The 26,958-nt window shown below is 44.1% G+C and overlaps 1 protein-coding gene across 3 annotated transcripts; it reads left to right on the top strand.

Moving 5' to 3' along the window:
* The first annotated feature begins 11,890 nt into the window (after nt 1-11,890).
* Nucleotides 11,891-13,453, top strand: C1QL2 (complement C1q like 2). 3 transcript variants are annotated; one of them, XM_036747364.1, is made up of 3 exons: nt 11,891-12,286; nt 12,335-12,583; nt 13,274-13,453. In XM_036747364.1, the coding sequence occupies exons 1-3, from the start codon at nt 11,891-11,893 to the stop codon at nt 13,451-13,453; spliced, it is 825 nt and encodes a 274-aa protein (XP_036603259.1). The 3 variants fall into 3 exon arrangements, with proteins under 3 accessions (XP_036603259.1, XP_036603260.1, XP_036603258.1); XM_036747365.1 differs by having other exon boundaries at nt 11,891-12,299; nt 12,357-12,583; XM_036747363.1 differs by having other exon boundaries at nt 11,891-12,583.
* The last annotated feature ends 13,505 nt before the right edge of the window (nt 13,454-26,958 follow it).

The raw sequence follows: 26,958 nt of genomic DNA, 5'->3' as shown, positions 1-26,958 counted from the left end.
ATCAGAGAAGATGCTATGCTCTATGAGAGCCTAGTTCAAAGCAGAGTTCAAACAGCTCAAAGGAAATGCAGGATGTGCAAATTTAGAGTAGCCACTGCAAATGTTCACATGGACTATTTGTGCCCAACCTGTAGTAGAGCATTCTGAGCTCATATTGGTCTGATCAGCCACAGTCGGACACATTGAAACTTGACTCTAGCACAGTGATGTCATTTTGGTCCTCTTCAGGAATGAAGGACAACAACCAATCAACCATGCTACATTTGAACACAGGTCTTTCTAACTGCTGGCCCAACTAGGCAAAAAACAAATAACTATGTACAAGCAAGATACATACAGGATAAATTTGGGATATTCCACAGAGCAAAGGCGCTAAGATTGAGTAGGACCAGGAAAGGCTACTTATAAAAGATGGGACCTTAGATGAGACTTGAAGTAAGCCAGGGAAGCCAGAGGGAAGACGAGAAAAGAGAGAGTTCCCAACATGAGGGACACTGAAAATGCCTGGGGCAGGGTGATGGACAGCTTTGTCTAGTGGGAAGAAGATGGAAGCCAGTGTCACTAGAGCACAGATACACTGTACAGGGAGTTCCTAAAGTCTGGATACATAGGCAAAAATGCATATTTTCAAGAAATGAAATAAATGAAATTTTCAACAACATTTTATTTAATTGGAATATTAACAAATGCCATCTTCAATATGATTTCCATCATTTGTGATGCAAAGGTTGGTGCTCTTTGCAAGATTCATGTGGACTCGATGCAATAACTCCACATTGCCTTTTAGCACATTCACACTTTATGCGTTGAATCAAGTGTGTTGCATCTGTGATTTTCATTGAGTACACCTTCTCCTTTAGCATACCCCAGAAAAAGAAGTCAAGGGGGCTAAGGTCTATTAATATTCCAAATATTTCAAAATTTGCATTTTTGTCTATGTGTCTAGACTTTAGGGATGCCCTGTATATGAGTAGGTCTCTGCTCTCAGAAGTTTACAATATCACTGGGGGAAATGACATTAAAGACTATAATCAAGTGCTAAAATATAAGAGATAATATATAATTTATATCGTTCTAGAAGGGGATTAATCATTGTTGACAAGTTATCAGGGAAGACTTCATGGTGGACTTTGAACTAGGTCTCAGAAAACTTGGATCGATGAAGAGGAGGGGGGTTGGGTATTTGAAAGGGGGAGGGAAAGAGGGGGCAATGCCATGTGCATGAGTGAAAATACAGAAAGGAGTGTGGAAAACTTGGAGGGGGGCACCATGGTGATGGTGGCTGAGGAGATGGCTCTCTTCAGAGCACCAGGATCAGGTTTGGGAGTGGTGGGAGAAAGTGTTAGATAGGGAGGGTCAAACCATTCCTTTCAGGGGCTCTTCGGGAGAGTGAGTGATTGCAAAGGGGATTGAGGGGCAGGAGAGGGTGGGGGAAGATTTAGTCTCAGGAGAACATAACTGTAGTTTACAGAAGCTGCTTTTGCGAATCTTAGGTTGAAGCAACCTCCTCAGAAGTAAAATAATACTGAGCCTCTGAACGCTAACTTGAAGAGGGCAGGAGAGGGAGGGGGGAGGAGAGCCCCGAAGGGGCTCTGTGACCTCGTTCCTTCTTAAAACGTGTTACTGCTTGCTCTTAGCTAATGGACCAGGTGCCTTGTCATTGGTGGCTGAGCCCGCCAATTTGAATATGCACACGGCTCAGCCTCTAATGCTGTAGCTCTGAGCTTTCTCATTTCCCTGAAGAGTGGAGGTGGCTCAGGTGGGCCAGGAAACAGAACCAGGCCCCTTAGGTCACCGTGTCCCTGACAACACGGATAAGAGTCTGTTTCTCCACTCCTCCCACTCCTACTCCCCACTCCAGTCAGAGACTGGGCAAGGCCTGGATCTTTGCTAAAAGGATGCTCTTGGGAAGGAAGAGAGGCTTTTTCTCATGATATAAAGTCCTTGAATAGAGACCAGAAGGAGGAAATGGGAGGAGATAAGGAATTCAACAGTATCCTGAAACCTGTCACTTTTTCTCCTTTTACTTATATCAAAATGGGGGGGGGGTTCTTTTTGGGGGTGGGGGTAGGAGTTAGGCAAGGAGTTTTTTAGTCTGAGACAATTCAATTAAGTTTTCTAAGCATTTAAGCTATAATGTGCCAGGCTTCTTAGTGTAGTGGATTCAGAGAGGCAGCTTTCCTGACAGGAAGCTCCAGGTTCAAGGCCTGCCTCAGACACATACTGACTGTGGGGCACTGGGGAATTTGCAATTTAGGAAGACAATGAATTGCTGGGTAGTGGTAAATCTCCATTGATAGAAGTATTTTTTACCTTTGAAATTATATGTCTAGACATCCCCTGTCCCCCAGGCCAGGCATGGTGCTATTTTGGGGTAACTAGGTGATGTAGTAAGGCAGCTAGGTGGCCCAGTGGATAGAACACTAGGCCTGGAGTTAGGAAGACCTGAGGTTCAAATCTGGCCTCAAATGCTTACTAGATGTATGACCCTACACTTAACCATTGTTTGCCTCAGTTTCTCTTTCAATAAAATGGGGGTAATCATAACCTTTATTTCCCAAGGCCATTGTAGGGATAAAAATGAGATAACATCTATAAACCTTAAAGTGCTATATAAATGGTAGCTATGACGATGAAAAAGATGGTGATGGTGATGATGATGATGATGTAGTGAAGATATAAGACAAAAATGAAGTAGTCCCTGCCCTTGAAGAGCTTAAATTCTACTGGATGCACCTAAGGATGTATTGGGCCACACAGGAGATTGGATAAGATGAGAAGAAACTGAGCTGGTCCTCAGCTGAAATCATGAAGGAGGTGAAGTTTGCCCGATGCTCAGGCCTTGCCTGTTGGGTTCAGCTCCAGACCAGCAGTGCCTTCATTTTTCTCTTCTATCAAAGCCTGCTTTCCAAGGAGCTGCTAACGAAATTTACACTGAAGTTTCGATAGCTGGTAAAGCTTAGTGATACTCCTTGATAGGGAGGTTTGCATTCTAACTCTGGACAAGGCTGAAGCTGCAGGAATAAAGTGTGTTATGGTGTAATTTCAGGCGTAAGCTGGAGCAGGGTGGGGAAGTTATCTTTTAGAGGCAATGGATGGTGCTGGTTTTTTTGAAACAGTGATTACTCTGTCATGGGCCCACTCCTGGAGGAAATAAATGACACTTGGCAACGTAATATTAGGAGACTTTGATAATGAAACAAACTCCCTATTACTTTGGATCTGAATAGGAACAGAGGATCATAAACATTAAGGAGAAAGAAGTTTTAAAGACAATTAAATCCAGTGTTCTGAATTACAGATGAAGAAACTGAGGCACAGAAAGGTTAAAGTGTCCACCGTCAGTATTAGTCATGATTAGTAAGTATCCCAGGGCAGCTAGGTGGCGATATGGATAGAATATAGGGCCTGAATTCAAGAAGATTCATCCTGAGCTCAAATCTGGCCTCAGATACTCATTTCCTGTGTAGTCCTGGGCAAGTCACTTAACCCTGTTGGCCTCAGTTTCCTCATCTGTAAAATGAGCTGGAGAAGGAAATGGCAAAGTATCACTCCAGTATCTTTGCCAAGAAAACCCCAAATGGGGTCACAAAGAGTCAGACATGACTGAAAATGACTGAACAACAATAAAAAAATATCTGAGGCAGGATTTGAACCCAGGTCTTTCTCAATCCGAGTCCAGGGCCCTATCTATTTCACAGTGCTGCCTCTCACTGGGCCATGAATAGTTTTCTCCTTACAGGTAGGAGATTTATGCTTGTCCCCAAGAAGAAAAGGAAATGGACTTACAAGAGAGAGATTCAGGTGGTACCTAAGAAAGAACATCCCTTTCAAGGAAATAGATGTCAGAATGTGCCCCGCTCAGCCTCTTGATGGATTATCCAAAGCCTGTGGCCACAGGCATCCGCAGAGCTCAGATCAAGCCTGTCAGCACACCTGCTGGCACATTCTCATTGGCCCTTCCCCTCAGGTTTGCCACACCCTGCTGGGCTTTGGGCCCACATAGGCCTCTGACTCTCCATCCCGTGCCATGGCCCATTGATAACCCATGATACATGAGAGAGCCCCCACTCGCCTCGAATGCTTCTTAGACTTCAGCCATAGAACATTGATGTCCCAGGGTAATGAAAGCACTTTTGTAGGTGATTTTGACCCTGTAGTCAATGACCTCTGATGAACTGTGGGAACGGGAGAGGTGCCAGGAGCAGAGAGAGTGAGAGAGAGAGAGAGATTCTGTCCCAATTTGCAAAAATAGGAGGAAAATGGGCTCTTAAAACTATAAGCTGATGAGCTTAACATTGATTACTGGAAGAATTCTAAAAAGGATCATTAAAGGAAGGGTGAGCACTTAGAAAGGGAAATGGCCTCAGTAAGCCTATACCGGTTCACTAAGAATGAGTCATCCAAATGTTTCTTCTTTCATAGTTACTAGAGTGGTAGACACAGGGGCTGGGCCTGAGATTTAATTAGTAGATGGAATTCCCAGGTGAGGAAAATCCCTTTCCTGATGCAAGTAGGTAACTTCTCTTTACCTTGTAGTCCTAAAGAGATGCCTAGGGCCCTGAGAAGGACTTGCCCAGGGATAAAGAACTAGCAGATGTCAGAGACAGGACCTGAACACAGCCTGGCTGAAGCAGGGAGGCACCCTGACAGAGACATAGGAGACAGCCTGTGCCAGGGATGGGAAACAAGTACCACCACCTTTCTTCTGACCCTGGCAAAGATAGCCTTGTACCTGACAAGAATAGCAGCGCACTCTAGATCACCGCTCCTGCTTTCCTGCCCAACTCCCAACGGCCATCATCCCAGGAAACATGCACATGGAGTGTATTGTGCTATAGCAGCCACAGCTAATGAAGACCCAGAACAGAAAGTATTTGCCACCAAAGTCCTCAGAACTGTCAAATGGTTCAAAATCAGTGGGAATGACATTAACTCGATGTATGTATGTGCTTTACTATTGTACCCTAAAGACCATGGGATATTTCTTTCTGATTAAAACCTTCTAGATGAGTTGTCTCCCTAATTAGATTGTGAACTCCTTGAAAATGAGGACTGTCTTACTTTTCTGTTTGTATCCCTACTGTTTTGCTCAATACACACATTAAGCACTTAAGGCATACTTTTCATTCATTCATTCCTGGCTTTGCAGCTGGATCTGTATTTACTACATCATGTGATGTCTTAGAGTGGTTAATGTAGTATATTTGGATTTAGTGTAGACATGGTGTAAATATGGTGTAATTAGATTTAAGAAGGGTCTCTGATAAAGTCTTTTATAATATACTTGTGGACAAGACAGAGAAATATGGTATGAATCATAGCATAGGTAGGTTATCTTGTTGAATAATTGCATACAAAAAGTGTTGATTAATGGCTCAGTGTCATCATGGAAGGATACCTCTGTTAGTGACATTTGATGCAATTCAGCAAACCCTTATTTAGTCCCTAAATGACCAAAACATTGCCATAAGGATCTCTTCCTAAATTATCTTGTTTAGACTTTTATATGTTTACAAGTATGTAACCCTCTGAGGGGCAGGGATTGTCTTCCTTCCTTCTTTTTTTCTTCTTTTCTATTTCTTTTTCTTTCCCTCCCTTCCTCTCCCCCTCTCTCCCTCCCTTACTCTCTCCCTCCCTCCCTTCCCCCCGCCCCAGGACTTAACATAGTTCCTTGCACATTTTTGTTGTTATTGTTGAGTCATTTTTCAGTCATGTCCGACTTTTTGTAATCCCATTTGGGGTTTTCTTGGCAAAGATACTCGAGTGTTTTGCCATTTCCTTTCCCATCTCAACTGACAGATGAGGAAACTGAGGCCAACAGGGTTAAGTGACTTGCCCAGGGTCACATAGCTAGTAAGTGTCTGAGGCCATATTTGAACTCAGGTCTTCTTAATTCCAGGCCCACCATGCCACCTACCTGCCCATCTTTGCACATAATAGGCACTTAATAAATAAATACTCGCTGAATTGTCTTCTCTCTGCTGATTGTTTCTAATTCATTTGTGACATAGCTTTTATACATAGATGTTTGCAAATTGTCTTCTCCATCAGACTGTGATGAGACAACTTCTTGAGAGCAAGGACTGTTTTTTGCCTTTCGTTGCATCCCCAGTGCCTAGGGTCTTGGCATATTGCAGGTTCTTAGTTAATGTTTATTGACTGACTGGATTGAATTGAATTGCTCTTGTCCAAGACTTTGATCAATGACTTGGACGAAAAAATAATAGGCATGCTTAACAAACTGGCAGAGAATACTAGCAGTGGAATGGTTAGTAAGAGCCGGGTTCTAGCCTGGCCTCAAACGCATACTGGCTACGCTGTGTCCAGGAAATTCTCTAAGCTTCTCAAATGCCCTAGGTCACGTCTCTAAAACTCAGAGTTTCAGGGAAGGCATTGATTTGCACTAGTAGGGGAAATTTCCTCACTGAGGAGTTCCGTATACTAATTAAATTACAAGTGTAGATTAAAAAAGAAAAAAGCAGCATATGTAAGAGTGGTTCAAAACTCTTAGTATAGTTTTAAGCTATTAAGGTTGTATTTCTATGTTTTATACAACTGCATATGTATAATATACATCAAAATCCTTGCCTTTTCAAGGAGGGGGAAAAGGAGAGAGGAAGAGAATATGGAACTTAAAATTTTAAAAATAACATTAATTTTTTATTTACATGTCATTAAGAAAAAATAAGTTAAAAATTTTAAATTACAAGGTTTCGTTTCTAAAGAGCTCTAAGGTTTACAAAGTAGTTTTCTGACAACAAGCCTGTAGAATATTTTTTATCTCTTTCACAAATGAAGAAACTAAGGCTCAGAAAAGTTGAGGAACTTGCCCCTAGGCAAGTAATGGGCAGAACCCAGAGTCAAACCCAGGTTTTCTAATTCTTTCTATTTTGCACCATGCTACGTATTAGATGACACAAAACTGAGAGGGATTCCTCAGTGGATTTCTTCATTTATCCATTCAGATTTTATTAAGGGCCTACTATCCACCCATGCAACTAGTCTAATGCAACCCAATGAGCATTTATTAAGCACTTACTATATACAAGTCACTGTGAATGCAAAGACAAAACAAAAAACCCCAAACCCCCAAAACACCAACCCAGTCCCTGTCCTCATGGAACTTATACTCTGCTCCGGAGATGTTGTTATTGTTGTTCATCCTTTGAAGAGGACCAAGGATATCACCGGGGATGTCTTGGCTTGTGCGTGAATTGGATTTAAGTGAGACAGAGTTGCACTAAGTCAACAGACTCATTCTCTCTTCCAGACTCATCGAAGTCCAGTGGGAGGACAAAGGTCAGGACAGCTGGTGATAGCCCGGGATGCAGTGGATGATCTCGGTGTCTCTGATAACTAAGTGCTCCACTAAGCTCTAAGTGCTCTCCAGCATCTGTTTTCAAGTGCCTTTTTGGCCATTGGAACAAATCGTTCTCATCCACTCATCCTCCATTCCTTTGGGGGAAGTCTTCACATGTTTGGGGTAGGCATCCCCCTAATTTACAACAGGCATGAGGTTACTCTCAAATTGGTTTAGCCTGTCTGCCAAGAAGATTTTTACCAGGGTATAGCTGCTGCCCACGCTAGAGCATTTTGGAGCTGGGTGGCAGGTGGGACACCAAAGGTGGATGAGCAGCTGGAAAGGGCTCTGCAGGCTATCACACCAGAGGGGCTAGTCTCTCTGAGCACCCCACACACCCCATATACGATATATCCACTAAATTATTTTCCTTCCTTCTTTCCTTTGAGCCAACTCAGGCATAATTTCCTCTATGAAGTCTTCACCAATCACCCCAACTATAAATGACTTTTAACTGGATAAATCTCTCATGTCACTTTGCTTGTACCTTTTCTATGCCATCACAATATTCTGGCTTGATTTAGTTATTTGGGCATTTGTATTCTCTTCTCCTCCAGTTGCACTTGGAAAGAGCTGAAAAAGGGTGGGAAAAGTATCAGAAGAGGAAGAAAGGAGTTCTGAGGAACACTGATGGAAGACAGTGAGACAAATTGGGGCCCATAGAGTCATAGTATCTTATTTTGGGGGTACGAGTAGTCATCTAGTTTGGCCAGTGCATAGAGTACATAAGTGGGCAGTTAAGTCTGATGAGGGATATTGGAGGTAAATTTCAAAAGGCCTTGAATGTTAGGCTAGAGTCTGGACTTTATTCAGTAGGCAACGGGGAATCATAGGAGGCTTTCGAGCCTTAGAACTATGTGATCATAATGATGCACTGGAAATATTAATCCGGCAGTGATATAGAATATAGATAATAACATGAATATCTTATAGTTCTATAGTGTTCTATTTATGTTATCTCGTTTGTTCCTCACTATCCTCACAGTCTTGTGAGGTGGGTGTATGACTGCTGTTATCCCTCTTTTACAGATGTGGAGAAACTGAAGATCTTGAAGAAAGTAACGGCAAGAGAGTGAAGGGTCACAAGGTTAGTAAATGGCAGAGCAGTAAATGGCAGGGGTCTTGATCTCAGGTCTCCCAATTCCACATTCACTCTTTTATCTAGTTCTATCTCTGAATCCAGACCTCTGATTCAATCCTTCATGCTATCTCATTTCACTAGAGCTGTTAGAGGGGAAGGAAGGGGGTGAGGGGTGGGCGGAATGTGGAGGCAGGAGGCTAGGTAGAAGTCTATTACCATGATGAAGGCCTGAACTAGGATGGTGGCTCTGTGAATGGATAGGGCAGAAAACATGGGGAAAGATACGGTGATGCTGAATTAACGACGGCTTCACAACTGATTGGATGTGGAGAGTGAGCTCAATTTTAGTCACGTTGAACTGATCCTTGAACAAATATACAGCACAGGGGCAGCTTGGTGGGGCAGTGGATAGAGCACTGACTCTGGAGTCAGGAGGACCTGAGTTCAAATTTGGCCTAATGGTTACTGTGGGATGGTATTAAGTGACTTGCCCAGAGTCACACAGCTAGTAAGTGTCTGAGGCCAGATATCTATATCTACACACATACATAATATGTATATATAAATTATATATGGTGGTATAATTATTGTTATTTCTATTGATGAAAAACGACATCCCAAGCTTTGAGGGGAAGGGGATTTTCATGATGGGTAACTTAGCAGAAGGTGAAGGCTCCACTGGTGATGGCGGTGTGTGTCAAGTGTTCCAGGCTGGCAGAACAAGGTAGAGGAGGTAGGGGAAACAAACATTATGACTCAGGGAATGAGCTCTATGTGTCACTTTCCTCCTCTTTGACTTAAATGTGTGATGAATGGCCTGTGTTGGCAGAAGTGGCTGCTCATTTGTTTGTCACGTGGAGGAGGCTGGAAGAGCTAGCTTCCCAGGAGGAGCTTCAGAAGCCCTCTCAGTCAGAGATGCTACCTGGCTTTCTCTCTTAAGGCTGGAGTCAAAAAGAAAATCATCACCAGCATAATTTGGAAACGTTAATTCTCAAAGTGAAACCAAAACCACATTGCTCACATAAGGGATCACAGAGTCAGCATTTGGAGGGATTTTCAAAGTCATCTAGTCCAATGACTTCATTTTTACAGCTGATGAAACTGAGGCTCAGAGAATTCAAATGATTCAACCAAAGTCACACAGGTAGTAAATGGCAGAGACAAGATTTGAATCCAGATCTTCTGTTTTTTTTTTTGGTTTTGTTTTTTGGCAGGGTAATTGGGGTTCAGTGACTTGCCCAAGGTCACACAGCTAGTACATGTGTTAAGTGTCTGAGGTCGGATTTGAACTCAGGTCCTCCTGACTCCAGGGCTGGTACTCTACTCACTGCGTCACCTAGCCGGCCCCCCCCCCCATTTTTTTTGAATCCAGATCTTCTGTTTCCAACTCTCCAGTATTCTATTGCACCCGAGGAAAGGGGCTCTGTTATGGAAGGGCAGTTCTTTTTAACTAAACCTTCATCACCTTATTCTCTCTTTCCCATGTTTTCCTGAGAACAAATGACTCTTGGCTTTGGAGTTAGAGAAAGAGACTCATCTGGGGGGGTTTGGGGCGAGAGGTGTGGACCTTCTCTAAGGGTACCCTTGCCTGGAGCATTCTGAGAGGGTAATGAGCAGACCCAAGTTCAAATCCCAGCTTGGCTCTGTTCACTGTGTGACCTCCAGTAAGCCACTACTCCTTCCTGGGCCTTCCTCATCTCTCAGTTGAGGGGGTTGGAATAGATGAGCTGTAAGGGCTCTTCCAACTACAAATCCTAATTTAAAATGAATACCAAGGACAGCCTTAAAGAGAAAAAAATTCCAATTTCTTAGCTTTGGCGATGTGTTTATGTTTTGGGGAGGGGGATGGCAGCGGAGAGACCGACAAAGGTTTATAGTCTGATTTTATGTATGAACCTAATTAAGTCTTTTTTTTTTTTTGGACCAGCTGGTGGAGCCAGGAGACCACTTTTATTCTCCTTGTATTACAAACACAACCCTGTGGAGATGAGAGTCACTGGAGTGTGGTGTAAGCACAATGAATTAGGGTCCAGGTAGTTGTTGCCACTACCGCCACTAATAATTCATTTGACATAACAATTGTTCAACGGCTGACTCTTCTCCATTCTATTTGGGGTTTTCTTGGCAAAAATCTCGGATTGGTTTGCCATTTCCTTCTCCACCTCATTTTACACACAAAGAAAGTGAGGAAACGAGTTACGTGACTTGCCCCTATGACACAGCTAGTAGATGTCTGGGTCCAGATTTGAACTCAGTAAGGTGAGTCTTCCTGACTTCAGGCCCAGTACTCTCTCCATTTCGCCATCTAGCTGTATTGACATATCAATAATAGATGTTTTCTCTATTAGCTGCAGTGCAAATACTATTATCCCTAATTTACAGATGGAGAAACTGAGTTCTGAACCTCGAAGTGAAGTGATTCGCTCAGGGTCAAAATTTGAATTCAGGTCTGATGACTACCGTCACTTTATGATCTATTTGTCTATGTGTGTATATGTATGTGTGTAGATGAACATGAATGAATAATATTCTTCTGTGTGCATCATTTGGTATGTGTATGCATTGGCTGAGTACTCTCACTTGTGGCATCTCCACACTGCTGGGCAAAAGTTGCCCGAGTCAGAGACAGAGCTCCTTTTCCTATGAATAGGATGGATGATGCTGTTCTTGATGATGGTGGTGGTGATGATGAGACACCCACTTCCCTTGTGATGCTGCTGCTGCTGCCTTGGAGCTCCTGTAGCCTGCCTACCTCCAGACTCCTTACGTCAGGCTGGCTGGGTCGTCCCCCCCTCCCGAGAGAGAGAGAGAGAGAGAGAAAGAGAGAGAGAGAGAGAGAGAGAGAGAGAGAGAGAGAGAGAGAGAGAGAGAAGAGGGAGAGAGAGATAAAGAGAGAGAGAGAGGAAGAGGAGGAGAGAGAAGAGAAACACACAGAAAGAGTAACGGAGAGAGTGTAACGGGAAGAGACACACACACACACACACCCCAGGAGCTGGAGCAGGGACAGAGGCAGTCAGAGAGGCTGAAGCAGAGCTCCGGAGCACCAGTCAGACGCCAGTGCAAACACTTAAAGCCTGAACCGCGATCACTGTGTGCTAGGGGTGAGTCCCCAGCTTGCGGCCACCTATCAGGATGCCCTCATCTTGCCCGCTGGGCTCCGAAGCTCTCTGAAGCAGCCCCAGTGAGGCCGGTCAGGCTGCTCGGGTCCGGAGCGCTCCCGCTGAAGTTCAGCGGGGCTGCTCGGTGCTGGAGGGGGAGCGTGGGAATCCGCACGTCGGGGAGGCGGCCCCGACTCAGCTCAGCCGGCCCCTCTTTGCGGGGAGCGGGGTGACCCGCGCCGCCTCACCATTACTTCTCCCGGAAAAGAGGACCTGGTCGCTGTCGCCTCCCGGCTTTGGCAGAGGCGGAGGCGCGCCTGCCTGGCCGCCGTCGGCGTACTGCTGGCCATGGCCCTGGTGCTGCTTATTGCCGTGCCCCTGCTACTGCTGCAGGCTGCACCCCCCAGCTCGGCGCACTACGAGATGATGGGAACTTGCCGCATGATATGTGACCCCTACAGCGGGGGACCCGGGGGAGGGCCCGGGAGTCCAGGAGGCAAAGCGGCCCCAGGTCCCAGCACAGCTGCCCTGGAAGTCATGCAGGACCTCAGCGCCAATCCTCCTCCCCCGTTCATCCAGGGACCCAAAGGAGAGCCCGGCCGGCCGGGGAAACCTGGCCCTCGAGGTCCCCAGGGAGAGCCAGGACCCCCTGGACCGAGAGGGCCCCCGGGAGAGAAAGGAGACTCAGGAAAACCCGGGATGCCTGGGCTGCAGCTGGCGGCAGGCGGGGCAGGCGGAGGCAGCGTCGGGGCCATTGGTGGTGGAGTAGGAGGCGGCGGGGACGTCGGCGAGGTGACCGGGGCACTGAGCGCAGCGTTCAGCGGCCCCAAGATAGCTTTCTACGTGGGCTTGAAGAGCCCCCACGAGGGTTATGAAGTACTCAAGTTCGACGACGTGGTCACCAACCTGGGCAACCATTACGACCCAACTACGGGCAAGTTCAGCTGCCAAGTGCGAGGCATCTACTTCTTCACCTACCACATCCTCATGAGAGGAGGGGATGGTACCAGCATGTGGGCAGACCTCTGCAAGAACGGGCAGGTCAGTCTCCCTCCCTTGCCACCACCCACTTTCTTCTCCCTTCCCTCTTCTCCCTTCCCCGGGGTCCCCTGTTCCTCGGATTGCGAAGCCCGCCTCCGCCCAGGACACTAGTGCGCTCAGAACGCGTCTCCGCCCAGGCCCTTGGCCAGTCAGGGGACGCTTATTTGGGATCCCTATTTTGCCAGAACGTTTTGTCTTGGGTCTCCAGTAAGTCTAAGATTTGCGAGTGTCTGGAGCTCCTGCATACCCACGATCCCCCTATATGATACGATTTTGAGGGCCGGTCACCTCCTACCCTTCTTCTGCCCCAACTCCGTACTCTGTGGTCCGGAAACCCTTTCGTATTGAGGTCACTAGACTTGGCTAAATGTCCGACTAATGCTCCTGTCCCGAGGTCCTCCTCTGCAGGGTTCCTTTTTCCTCTGGTCCAGAGCGCTCTACTCTATCCCCTAGAGCCCCAGAGCTTCCCCCACCTTTCCTCCTCTAACACCCAGCCCCGAAACGCCCGGGAGGCCTGGAAAGAGTTGCTAAAGTTTTGGGGAAAACCCACTAAGGACTGGGACGTGGGAAGGTCCTTTGTAGGAGGGGAAGCCGCGGGGGAGACGGGCAATGGGAGAGGGCCACAGAGGCGGGGGGAGGGGCAAAGGGGCGCCTCACTCCAAGCAGCCCCCGCCGGCTCCGTCTCCCCAGGTCCGTGCCAGCGCCATCGCCCAAGACGCGGACCAGAACTACGACTACGCTAGCAACAGCGTGGTGCTGCACCTGGACTCCGGGGACGAGGTCTACGTGAAGCTGGACGGGGGGAAAGCGCACGGTGGCAACAACAATAAGTACAGCACCTTCTCTGGCTTTCTTTTGTACCCCGATTAGGGAGGGGGCGAGGGGACCGGCGCACTCCCCCCTCTTCTCTCTCTTCGGCCGGAGCTCGGGGTGCAGCTCTTTTTCTGCAGGACCCTCTCACTTCATGGCAACTCGTCACTTTTCAGTTGGGACAGAAACCAAACACATTCCTCCTCCACCTAGTCAGTCAGTCCCCACTCCCCTAGCCTGCCATCAGTGTATCTGTAATCTCACCGGTTCGCTCTGCTGGGGCCCCAGACAGAGTTCTGGCTCAGGATTCGCTCTTCATTGCTGCGGGAGGGGGAGGGAGAGGGAGACGGAAAGGGGATGGAGTGTAGGATCCAAAGGTACCTACCTACAAACTTACAGAAACTGTGAAACAAGTGGATGAGACTGGACAAGTGCGGGCAAAGGGAACTTCTTTCTCCCCTCTTTACTCGGTTCTGAAATCCTTCTGAAGTGGAATCTCCTGGGACTCCTTGCCTGGGATATGGGCCTAAATCGACACTTATTTGTAAGGAGCTCTGCAAGGCGTCATTCTTTGTGAAATGAAATACTTGTGCGAATGTCCGTGTTTGTCCGCAAAACCAAACCAAACAAACACCAACAGAAACTCAGCCAACAAACACACCGCGCCTCACTCAAACTGTGAAACATTAAATTGTGTTTTTAGACAACAGCCTCTTTTGTGTCTCTGTCAGAATTACTTAGCTAGCCGCCTTTCCTTCCCGCTCTCGGAGCTCCAATATTCATCCATGGTCGGAGGCCATGGCTCCAGAACAACCCCTATCTTCCCCACAGCACCCCACCCCACAACTGCTTCTCCTCTCTTTTAAGGAGAGGTGGTGTGAGCTACAGAGGAGAGCAAGGGATCCACCGGGCAGGGATAGAGGCAAGTCATAGACTAGAGGACGGGTTGGGTTTCACCCTACCTTCCTGGGTCTCTTGGATGTTTACCTCGACACCGGTTTTTAAGAGATTTCTACAAATAGGTGACTATTTGAAATCCATCTTAGGATGGCGTGTGACGACATGGCTTCTAAGGTCTCTTTCAGCTTTTAATCTGTGATCCTATGGAATGCAGTAAGGATTTTTACACCATAAACTACACTGTTAAGCTCCTGAGGCCTGCTGGGTGTGAATGACAGAGTCGGGGAATCCGGGGAAGAGTAGCCAGCCAGCATTGTTTCCAGTCCTGCAGGCCGCCTCCCCACTTGCTTTGGTCAGCTTGGCCCTACCTTTGTCATCCTGCCTGAGATTGCCTTCTTATTCTGTGAAAGTGAAAGAGAATAAAGGCGAAAGGTCGCTGACTTGTGACTGATGATCAGGAAGGAGATAAGGAAAACTATTTTTCCTCTGCAAAACAGGCAATACTAGAGTGCTTGTTGGTAGAGGGTTTGTTTGGTTTTTTGGGTTGCTTGGGTAGAAAAGGAAAGTCTATCACATGCCTAGAACTACACACACACACACACACACACACACACACACACACTCACTCACTCACACTCATACTAGTTTTGTCTAAAGGTGTTAACCAAGGTAAGATCCCCCAAAACATTTTACCTCAAAGATCTCCGTTAAGTAAATTAGACGTTTTTGTGTGTTACTATTTAAGATGATTGCTTTCATCCTCCACTTCACTTTTTATGAGGAGTTTTTGGACACAGGTCCATACTATGACACAGTGTATCTGTTTCAGGTTGTGTAAAATGTAGGAGTACGCTCAGAAACCATTAACCTGTTAGGAGTTATGTCGACACAAAGGAATTTGAGAGCAAACTTCAACTTCCAATACACAGAGTTTTATTATTGTTTTTTCTTGTAATGGTTGAATTCAGTCGAGCACCATGTTATTTGGAAAATAACCTTTTTGTAACTTGTCCATACTTGCTTAACTGAATTCATTCAGTTGTTTTCAAAACAATCAGTTTGATTGAATTCTCAATTTACAAAAAATGTGTACAGATTAGGGGTTTGGTGTAGGCATTTTGTATCAATCCCTATAGGTTCCAGAAACAGTTCTATGTCACTTGAATGTATAAGAGAGGTGGAGGTGGGGGATGGGGAGAAGAGAGGGAGGGACCAGGGTTTCTTAGGGCAGCATCTGCAGATACCCCAGAATATTTGTGGTCCTGGTGCAGAAAATGCAAAAGTGTTTGTGGTCTGTAGGTAGACAAGAATGAACACCAAATGTATGCAGATATGGAACAACTCTAAAGTGATGGAGTTGATTTTCTTGAGTGCCTTAGGGAAATCTGTCATTATGGTCACAACCTTGTCCATATACATACACGCACACAGATGCACACATATATTTTTCATGGCAGCTTCTCTGCCTGATGTCCCTATTTTGGCATATATTAATTCCAGGAGGATGCTAAAAGCTGTGATTCCCACTTAAAAGACAATTATACCCCCTGCCTAGTTTCCTGTTGACATTCCTTTTTATGCTCTTGGTTTATTTCAATAATGTTTTATTGTCACTCACTTGAATATGAGTGATGATTGCATCCTTTTTGAGTCCTGAGCTGGAAACCTCACTGAGAGCTAAAGAAAAGGAAACAAAAAGGCAAACCACCCAAGCCAAACCCTCCAACTCAGCCCAGTCTGCTAATGAGGACGTGAGAGGAAAGTGGGGATGGGTGCAGGGACGGGAGTCCATAAACAAGTACATGTGTTATACACTTATCAATTTCCGATGCTTCGTCGATTGTATTGTTCAGAAATGAGATTAAAACCAAATGTCTGAGACCCAAATGAAGTCTAATTGCTATGGATCTGCAATCCCCACTGGGTCCCTAATCCTTTTTGACTTATTCCTCCCCTTCCTCCGATGAGATGGAGCTTAGACACAAAGCCCTCGGTTTAAATTTCAAAAATTAAAATTGACATGCAGCGGTGTTCCCGGGAGCGGGGAGGAATTTCTAAGGAGGTGCCCAGGCTTGGCTTTATCCCTTGCATTAAGAAGCAATTTGTACTTCTAACAAAGACCCAGCCATTCCCCTTTGGCAAAAGGGCAATGAAGATGCCTTGCGAGGGAATCACTGTTCACAATACTTAAACAAATTTGAATCCGAGATTCTTGAATCTGTATTCCCCAGTGCAGCTGAGGCTCCTTGCAATTCTAATGTCGGAGCTGGCGAAGAGGAGCCGCCAAAGGTGTCAGCTGCTAAGAGGATGATAGATTGATGAGGCGATGGGGAGGCACAGGCCTGGGATGGCACTCTGCCCTGGCAGTGATCTCGGCATCTGCACATTATCAATGTCACGGGGAGGCCTGAACCACCCTCACCAGCCGTCTTATTTTCCACTTATCTCCCATGTACTAATTATTGGGCTGGATGACTCCCTGGGAGGGAAGGAGAAGGAGAGAAAGGAAATGCATTTTGCTACTGCACAGACAACTTACCCACATGATGCCATGAACAATTGCCCCCTTTTGCCTCCCTCTCTCAGTAGGATTCCCCTGATGGAGGTTTCTCCTTCCTGTCTGGCACCTTTTGGGAAGGTGACGAAGTATAGGTTCTCAAGCTTGGGTTATGGGAGTCTGGAGTGAGGTGGGTGAGTTGGTGGGGAAGAAAGGAAGCAACAGCAGCTATCATTTCAGTGATAACACTGGGTGTGATGACAGGGACCGAGTGGATGAAGGACCAAAGGAGACCCTTTTCCAGAGGAATCATTATCTTTTTCTTAAATTGAAGGGCTCCCACATCAATATTAATATCTAGCATTCACATGATCTGTATGTTCTTCTAAAGGTATTTTACATCTGTTTTCTCGTTGGACAACTCTTCATGACTCAAACTTTGTGGAGTAAATAATGAAGGTATTGTTATGTCCATTTTACAGGTGGGGAAACTGAGACTCAGAGGCCCATTGAATTTGGAATCAGAAGACCTGGGTTGAGATCACACAGCTTTGCTCCTTACTGTCTACACTGACCACGGGAAAGTCTCCTAACCCCCTTGGGCCTCAGTTTTCTCATCTGAAAAATGTGGGTGCTGGACTAGGTAATCTCTAAGGTTCTTTAACACTAGGAAACTATGACTTACCCAAAGTCACACATCTAGGAAGTGTTAGAGCAGGAACATAAAACCAAGTCCAATATTCTCTTTCCCAAACCACCCTGCTTCTCTACTAGCTTCTTGGCTGTTCTTGAGCGGGGAAGGATGGGGGAGATGAAATATAGAATAATGGACTCAGTCTTCTAGACTGACCTTTGAAACCATTCTCTTGATCCCATGTCTTTTCCTCAAGGTATTGATTAGAAATCTCAGCATAGCTTAGTGGATAGGGTGGAATATCAAGAAGACGGATAAGTTCCCTTTCTCGGGAGGTCTTCAAGCAGAGTCTGGACAGCCATGTGTAGGTTATGTTATGGTAAAGATTCCTTTTTGTTTATGGATTTGGCTATCCAATGAGGTCTCTTCAAATTCTCAAATTCTGTATTGATGTGAGTGTTAGAGTAATGAAAAAGCTGGATTCAAATGCTGTTTCTTGCTGACTGTGTGACCATGGGATGTGCCTGAACCTTTCTGAACCTCAATCTCCTCATTTGCAAAATGAGGATATATAAATCTGTGTTCAGAGGGCTATTGGGCTCAAATGAGGCTACATATGTATGCTTTGCAAATTTTAAAAGTATGTGTAAGTGCTTTTTAAAAATGATTAAACACAAGAAGAAATCTGGATGAAATTTGAGGTGGGGTAGATCACTTTCATCTGGGTATATAAATGAAGACTTCATAGAGGTGGCAGAACCTGAGCTGGATTTTGAAGGAAAAATATTTCAATAGGCAGAAATATGGAGAGAATACACCCTAGACATAGGGGTGGCCTGTGCAAGTGCATAGGTTTCAAGCAGTGGAGAGAAACAGTTAGTACTTCATTAGGAAGATGAATTTGGCAGTCATACGAAGAATTTGTTAGATATAGGGTGGACACTGAAGGTAGAGAGGCCAGTTAGGAGGCTATTATAATTGTCCAAGTGAAAGGAGAGAAGAACATGAATGAAAGAGACATCGTGGGGGTAGAATCGACAGGATTTGGGGATGGAAGAGGATTGAGTCAAACATGATTGCATGATTTCAGGCTTGGTGCCTCGGTGGTGATTTCACTAAAATAGGGATGTCGGTGGGAGGGGAAGGTTTAGGAAGAAAGATGATGAATTTGGGTTTGGACATGTTGAGTTTGAAGAGCTGGTGGCCAACAGGTGAAGATGAATGAATGAATGAAATGAATGAATGATTGAAATGAAATCACCAAAAAAAATAGAAGGTAAGAGGGTTGAGGGCAGAGCCTTAGGAAGTACCTACCCTTGGGATTAGGAAGATTAGTTAGTGGAGATTTGGAAGAAGGGTCACATAAGGAGAGAACGGTATCATGGAAGGCAAGAGAGGAGAGAGTATCACAAAGAGAGAATGGTCAATGGTGTCAAATGTTGCAGACACAAGTTATAACCTATGCAATATTAGAGATTTCCTGGAGTCTAGTAGCAGACTGGGGCAAAATGAGCCACAGAGATAAAATTATTTTCTTAAGTTGACTCCAAAGATTTGATCTAGTCTGTGTGAACTCAGGAGGATGCCATGGCTTTGTAGAGTGTGTGCCCAAGAGAAGTATGTTGTTATTGAGGTGTGTCTGAGTCTTCAAGACATCATTTGGGGTTTTGTTAGTGAAGATGCTGGAGTGGTTTGACATTTCCTTCTCTAGCTTATTTTACGGATGAGGAAATTGAGGTAAGCAGGGTTAAGTGACTTGCCCAGGATCACACAGTGAGTATCTGAAGTAAAATTTGAACTTAGGTCTTTCTGACTCCAGGCCCACCACTCTATCCACTGTGCCAACTAGCTGCCATAAGTAAACCTAAATGCTTGTAAGTAAGGTTAGTAAGGTCAAACAGATTAAAGGACTTATCCTTCAAAGCCTTTGTTCTGTCACTAAATATGTCTTCTACAGAAGGTGTTAACATCTACATTGACACCAAATTTGAGAGTTTGCTCAGGCATTGATGATATCTCCTTGATGCGGTGTGAACTTCCTTGCTTTGGACCCACTGGTCCACTGGGCCATGGACCCACATAAAAAAATGATTGATTAATTTACAGCCAGTTTCAAGCCTTTAAAATGATTAACTAACTTAAGGAGTGAATTAGAGATGAAGAAGGTCTCACATAAAATCTCTAGTTCCTTGGGGGGAAGCTTCTATGACCTAAGAGAGCAGGTAACCATATGGCTTCAGAGATGGCAGTAGTGGAGTGGTCAAGTGGGCCAAGCCAAGAGCTATAGGCACATGACCTGGTATAATAAGGGGTCAGGAACTTGAGTTTTTGGTGGAAGAATTCTTGAACAAAATCTCCTTCACTTAAGGAAGAATTCTTGGATAATACCGTGTTCCTAGACTAAGTGGAGAAATTCCTGAATCACATAGTAGGCAGAATAAAGTAATAGCAAGTAATGGAGTTCTTACGTAGAGAAATAAATCTGATGTAGCCTTTTACTGGTCCTGTGTGGAGTATTTCCTGGGCAGGTATGGAGAAGGTGGTGTTGACTTTCAGTTCGTAGTTCTTTCCTCTTTGGAGGAAACATCTATAAGTCTGAGGACTGTATAGGTCTCTAGAATGGTGGGACTCAACAGAAGGAGAGGAAGTCACTATCTACTGATCACAAGTGCTTTCCTCTTTTGGGGAGCCTTCAATCAAGTTTGTATTTTTGGTTTGGAAGAGTAGTATAGAATCTTGGGAAGGAAAGACTTACTGGAAGGATAATGGCCAACACTTGAAGGGTAAATGCTTTCCCCTTGAAGTGGTGCCTAAATTCTAAGCCAGTCCAAAAGGCTATGTATAGGCCTGGAAGGGTAGAGGCTCAGTAGAGAGGGGAGGAGAATTATTTTGTTTTCATGTGCTTGAGAGTGAGTCCTTTCTGCTTTGCTTTTTTTTGTAGCATTAAATAAAGCCTGTCCTATATTTGATGTATTATTTGTCTAAATGCTTTTTTAGGAGCTGAGGGCTCTTTTGTCTTTTCTGTAGGGCCCTTGAAACAAACCATATTCTAATGTTCCCAGGGGTAAACATGAATGGAGGCAAAATGAGGCAAATTCTTATGTTCCCAGTGGGAAACTGCGGGAAGCTGAGGGAATGAGCCAAAGAGAGTGATTTGTGTGATTGCACCCAAGATTGAACTGGGTTCATGGAAGCACAGAGCCCCTGATTTCAGGTCATAAGTTACATGTTCATTTTCTGAAGCCAATCTATTTGTAAGTCATATGTAATTATAATAAATACCCAATAAACCTTTATTGAATTAATTAATTCATTTATTTACCCACTCATTCTTTTATTCATTCCTTCATTTGTTCACTGTTTTTCCACTTATCCATTGGTCCGGTCATTTGTGTCATCCATTTACTTAGTAAGTGTTTAGCAAACAGACAGTCTGGGCCATGTCCATTGCTCAGTACTGTGGGTAAATATAAAAGGAGTATAAGCATACTAATGGCACTTATTGTCTTCATAATTCACTCCAGCAGTTAATCACTCTCTGTTATATGGTTTTTGGTTTAATGTGTGCCTCCCCATCACACCAGCTAGACTATAAGTCTTGAAGAAAGGGATCTTTTTTGTACTACTTCTGTAACTCATTCAGGACTTAGTGTGATATTGGAAGTAATAAGGTGTTCACTAAATACTTGAGGTAGCTTAAGGAAATTGATATTCCTGCCCTTGAGAAGTTTATACTTTGACCAAGGAGATAGAACATACACATGCAAGAGTCCAAATGAATCCACCTGCTCATAGCCCATCCAGCCTCTCTGAGGCTGCCTTGGACAAATAAAAAGGAAAACATTATTGCTGTTTGTATTTCATTCTCTTTTCAATGGTGTTCAGATGTGAAATGAGTTGTTATTCTGCTTTTTTTCTTTTTTGGTTAGTATTTGGTGGACTATTGCACAGGAAGACTAAAAACGATATATTTTTGTGGCAATGTAGATGTTGAGATGCAGACTCATCTTCTGTAGACTCACGGAAAGCATCCTCAGAACAACTCCAGTAACAAACATTAGAGATCCTGTGTACTTCTTCCTATTTTCACATGCTTTAGATTTCTTCTACTAGACTTCATTATCATCATCAATTATTTATTATTGTTCTTGCTGCTATTGTTAAATTAATATGTTGCTTGGGGATTTATATAGCACTCCTTATGATCACCCAAGTTGGTGCATAGTACAAGTGTTATATATTACTGCGTGAACTGTTGTGTGAATGAAGCAAAGGGGTGAAGAGTAAGAGATGTAAAGATAAGACCCAAGAGGATGGATATGGGGGATAGGGATGGAGGGGGAGGAAAGAGCCAAAGCTGACTTTAAAATTATGAACCTTCGAGGATAGTGGCGTTCTCAGTAGATACAGGGAAATCTTGAGGAGAGGAAGATTACAGGCCATGGTAAGTACTTCTATTTAGACATATTGAGTTTGAGGTGTTAATGGAACATTCAGGTGAAAAAATCCAATGGGCAGTTATAGAGGTGTGGATGTGGGTACAGAATCTCTGGAGTTCAGGAGAGATCAGGGATGGATAGGTAGATTTACGGTAGACTGAAAGCTTCTTGAAGACAAGGATAGTTTTATTCTGTCTTTGTTTCCTCAGCTTAGCACATAGTAGGGAACTTCATAAATGCTTATTGAATTAACCAATCAACACACATTTTTAAAGCTTCACAATGTGCCAGGCACTGTGCTAAATCACAGGAGATACAAAGACAAAAAGGGGACAGTCTTGGCCATTAAAGAGCTCACATACTATAGAGAGACATAATATGTACACACATATATGTATATGCACATGTGTATACACACTGCTGTTCAGTTGTTTTTCATTCATGTTTTTGTGATCCCATTTGGGGTTTTCTTGGCAAAGATTCTGGAGTGGTTTGCCACTTCCTTCTCCAGCTCATTTTATAGATGAGGAAACTGAGGCCAATAGGGTTAAGTGACAACTAGTAAGTGTCTGAGACCAGATTTGAACTCAGAAAGATGAGTCTTCATGACTTCAGTCCTGGTGCTCTATCCACTTTGCCACCTACCTGCCCCCCTTATACATATGTATGTGTGTATATATATATATATATACACATACATATATACACATACATATGTATATGTATACATACATATACATTTATATATACATACATATACATGTATGTGCGCGCACGCGCGTAGATAGATCACAAGGTAATTTCTGGGTGGAGGCATTAGCAACTGGGGTGGGGCAGGGATTAGGAAAGAATGCACGTAAAAGATTGATTTGAACTTTGAAGAAAACTATGAATTCTTAGAAGTGGAGACAAAGAGGGAATGTATCTCAAGTGTGAAGGACAATTTGTTAAAAGGTATAGAGATGGGCAAATTGAATTAAATTTGAGAGTCATCTCTCTACTTGGAGATGCTAAGTGAACACATTGTTGCTGATGAGATAAAAAAAATACACACACATATGTAAATCTATGTATATATATTATATATACATAAGCATATGTATGGAGAGACAGAGAGAGACAGAGAGAGAGAGAGAGACAGAGAGAGAGAGACAGAGAGAGAGACAGAGAGAGAGAGAGACAGAGAGAGAGACAGAGAGAGAGACAGAGAGAGACAGAGAGACAGAGAGAGCGCAGAGCCTTGGGAGAGGGACAAATGCTTAGAAGGCAGGAGTCAGATGATAATACAAGAAAGGAAGAGACTTAGCAGAGCTGGTCAGATAGGTAGGAGAAGAACCAAAGAGAGCAGTATCATGGAAGCCAAAGGAGGGAAGAGGATCCAGGAGCTGGAGTGATGCAAAGAATGCCAGGAGAATGAAGACTTGAGGAGTAGAGGCATTTTGAAACTTTAGGTGGGACTGTCCTGATTATGAGGGATGTGAGATATTGGGTCTTGCACTGATGCTACTGAGACTCAAATGGCTTACGAGAAAAGAGATAGATTTAATTAATTTCAACATGAACTGCCTATGGTCATTTAAGTAAGTGCTGTGCTAGGCATGAGAGATGACACAAAATTTATATAAAACCTAAGTCCTACCCTCAAAGAACTTACAGTCTAATGGATGGCAAGAAGCAAACAGATAACTCATTTTCTTAAAATTCAATTTTATTTTGTTTTTATGAAGACCACATTCTCTCCCTCCCACTCCCTGTGAGAAAGCAAGAGAAAACAAAACCCTTGTTACAAATATGCATAGTTAAGCAAAATAAATTTCTACATTGGCCATGTGCCTCCCCCTACCCCCCACAAATATGTTTCAATTTGCATTCTCAATCCATTATCTCTCTACCTAGAGGAAGGCAGCAGGTTTTATCTGGAGAACTCTGTAATTGTAGTTGATCTAGGTGCTGATCAGATTGCTAAGTCAAAAGTGTTTATCTTTACCATCTTTCTCTCTTCCTTCTTCCCTTCCTTCCTTCCTTCTTCCCTTCCTTCCTTCCTTCTTCCCTTTCTTTCTTTCTTTCTTTCTTTCTTTCTTTCTTTCTTTCTTTCTTTCTTTCTTTCTTTCTTTCTATTTTGCCCCTACTTCTAGTCATTTCACCTTATCACAAATAGATAACTCTTGCAGCCTCCTCTTGTTTGGGTTTTCCTTTTTCTCTGCATTTTTCTGTCATCTCTAGACAGCAGAAAGTGTGCAGGTGACTTGCCTGGGGGCATTTAGCATAAGATAAAGGAATTTCTAATGTTGCCCTATGAGAGGGACTTTTGAGAGTCTTCTGGCTTTTACAGAGAAGTTGCTAGGGACAAAAAAACAGTTGCATAAATAATAATAGCTAGCATTTATGTTGCACTTTAAGATGTACAAATAAGATCTTATTTGACTCTCACAACAATCCTGACAATAGGTACCATTGTTATCCTCACTTTACAGATGAGAAAACTGAGGCTCAGCGACATTGAATGCCCAGGGTTACACAACTAATAAGTATTTTAGGCTGGACACCAATCCCATCTTCTTGACCCCTAGTCCAGCACTCTCTCACAATGCCTCCCATCTCAGCTAGATGGCCTTTCTCCTGGAATAGTTTGCGTGCAGCCTTACCTAGAGACACGGGAATGGACTCGGTGAGCTACCCAGGCTGCTTTCTGACCTAAGACTCTATGGTTACGAATTTCAATATGGCAGTGGCATACCTCTGACAGGGAAGAGGATTTTCTGTATCCTCTCTACCTCGTATCACCTAACGAGGCTGCTGCTTTAATTCCTTAGGGACATGAAGTTCTGTGAACTCCTCTCATACCTCTCCTCCTCACGTTACAGTTCTCATGGGTAATACCAGGCAGATTAATTGCATAGATGTTTTTATCTGCCTGAACAATTGGCAATAGCTAGGCTCACTCAAAAACCTGGGCTTCTCAAAAAGACATAGTTTATTTTGAAAACAACCTATTGGTAACTAACTTTATGTAACTGGTTTTCAAAGAGACTTATGTTTTAACTAGATTCAGCCATGTAGTCTTTCTATTCCTCTTAAAACCCAAAGTATCAAAATTGGAAGTGATTGAAATGAGGCAGCGTGGTATAGTAGAAAGAAGACTGGATTTGTCATCGGAAGACCTGAGTTCAAATCTCATCTCTGCTACTATTATTCATGGAACATTGGAGAAGTTATTTCATCTCTCTGGGTTCCTCAGTTTTCTGAGACTAGATAACATCTAAGGTCTTTTCTGTCTTTAAACCTTAGCATCCCATAAGGCAGAGCAAGATCTGGATGGAAGGAGCTGGGAGAAAAGGAGAAGTGATGTTATTAAGCATTTCTTCCACTCTTTGTTATTGGTTAAGTGATTTACAGTCATCTTTCCAGATACCGATGATGCACACTTGTCAAATTCAGTGAAGAATAAGTCCCAGTATAATTGGTACTGGAGCCTTAACTAAATCAGTAGGATTCAGCTTTTGGGTTTGGGTGGCATTAATATGCAAAATTCCATTGACTTGCCCAATGCTGCAATGCATAGGGCCCCTGGCACCCTGATTACAAATTGACAGCACATACCACAGTAGCTCTGGGGACTCTTGCCATGCATAGTAAGAACATGGCACTAATCCCTGTTAAACCTTTCTAGGTTCGATGCATCTCAGCCCACCCTATTTGAAAGGGTGCATCAATGGCGCATCCTTGAGCTCACTGTCACTGTGTAATCTGCCTGCCATACAAAAGTGTACTCCTTGGAATCAATGGGAACTTTGCATTTCATTGTTGTGGCTTTTCTTCTCTTTTCTTTTTCCCATTCCCCTAATACAACCCAGGACATTGAGCACCTCTGCCAAGGGCATGGTACTCAGAGGAAAGATTTGCTGGCTGCTCAGTTTTGAAAACCAGCTCCTAAGATATGTGTAATTCATTAAATATTATATTGAGTGCCTTCTGTCTGCTCTACACTTTTCTAGGTCCTATGGGAAGGGTTGGGGAGAAGGGAAAGTAGGGTGAGGCATGGTGCCTGCCTTCAAGAAACATAATCTAATTAAGAAGAAAGGAAGAACCAATAGGAAAGTATCATCAAACAATATGACAGTGTGTAATTAAGTGCTAAATTGTGTGGTACATTTTATAGGTGACACCTCTTCCCACATGGGTTGAGTAGGCAGTTTTCCTAGTTGTTAATTCTGTGATGCTTCAAGGTGCATGTACCAAGGGAGAAGTGACTCCTGATTAGCGAGGAGCTCCAATACCATGTGAAGGCCTGTTTGGAGAAGGGACTTCTATGTATGGTTAGTGGACTTGAGGCAGTAAAGAGAGGCAAGGGCTGGATGTCAAGAGGCACATTGGAGGGATTCCTCCCCCTATATTTGAGGGCTCCCAGTAGCCATTCACAATTGCCTCTCCCAACCACCTCTCTTGAAGCCCTCTGCCTGTGTGAAGAATTTGCTTTTCCACTTAAAACATGGGTGGTTGGTCTCTCAGTCAATCAGGAATCACTCTCTGGACTCCGATGACTCTGGAGGAGAGTCAGGCTGATGATTTTGCACAGCTCTGTCTCACTTAAATCCAATTCACTTGCAAGTCAAGATATCCCCCTTCTGATGTCATTGGTCCACTTTGTGAAGAAGGATGAACAACAGGAATCGCTCCCTATAGGCAGCACAATGTGTCACAAGGTTGTATCTCAGAAAAACCACTCGATCTGTGTGGGTGGAGTTATTAAACTGACATATTTAGAGAGGGAGGAGGTTCATGAGGACTGGAATAGTTATTGGAGGTGAGACTTGAGCTGGTTCTGAGATATAAGACAGAGACCAGCTCGGGGAGTATACCATCTGGCTAGAAGGATGAGACTCACACATGTGCAATGATTACTGAATGGCAGAAGACACCATGAGACACAGCAACAGTAGAAATGTGTTCCATTTCCTAGGATACTCTGGACTGATGAGGTGTGGCAGGAACCATGAGTAGAAAAGAGGAGAATCCATGTCATGCCTCTGGCTTTGAGGAAAAGAAGCCCTACTGAAGGCAGGTCTATGAAATTTGTAGGACTGGAAAAAAACTG

The sequence above is a fragment of the Trichosurus vulpecula genome, chromosome 2, assembly GCF_011100635.1.
Source record: "Trichosurus vulpecula isolate mTriVul1 chromosome 2, mTriVul1.pri, whole genome shotgun sequence".
Classification (NCBI taxonomy): Eukaryota; Metazoa; Chordata; class Mammalia; order Diprotodontia; family Phalangeridae; genus Trichosurus; species Trichosurus vulpecula.
Note: the sequence above shows the minus strand (reverse complement) of the source record. Positions and strands in the feature narration are given on the sequence as shown.

What these genes read in the sequence shown, in the direction of transcription:
- C1QL2 (XM_036747363.1), top strand. Translation starts at nt 11,891, where the DNA reads ATGGCCCTGGTGCTGCTTATTGCCGTGCCCCTGCTACTGCTGCAGGCT. An exon ending in ACCTCTGCAAGAACGGGCAG is followed by an intron (nt 12,584 to 13,273) that starts GTCAGTCTCCCT and finishes CCGTCTCCCCAG; the next exon opens with GTCCGTGCCAGCGCCATCGC.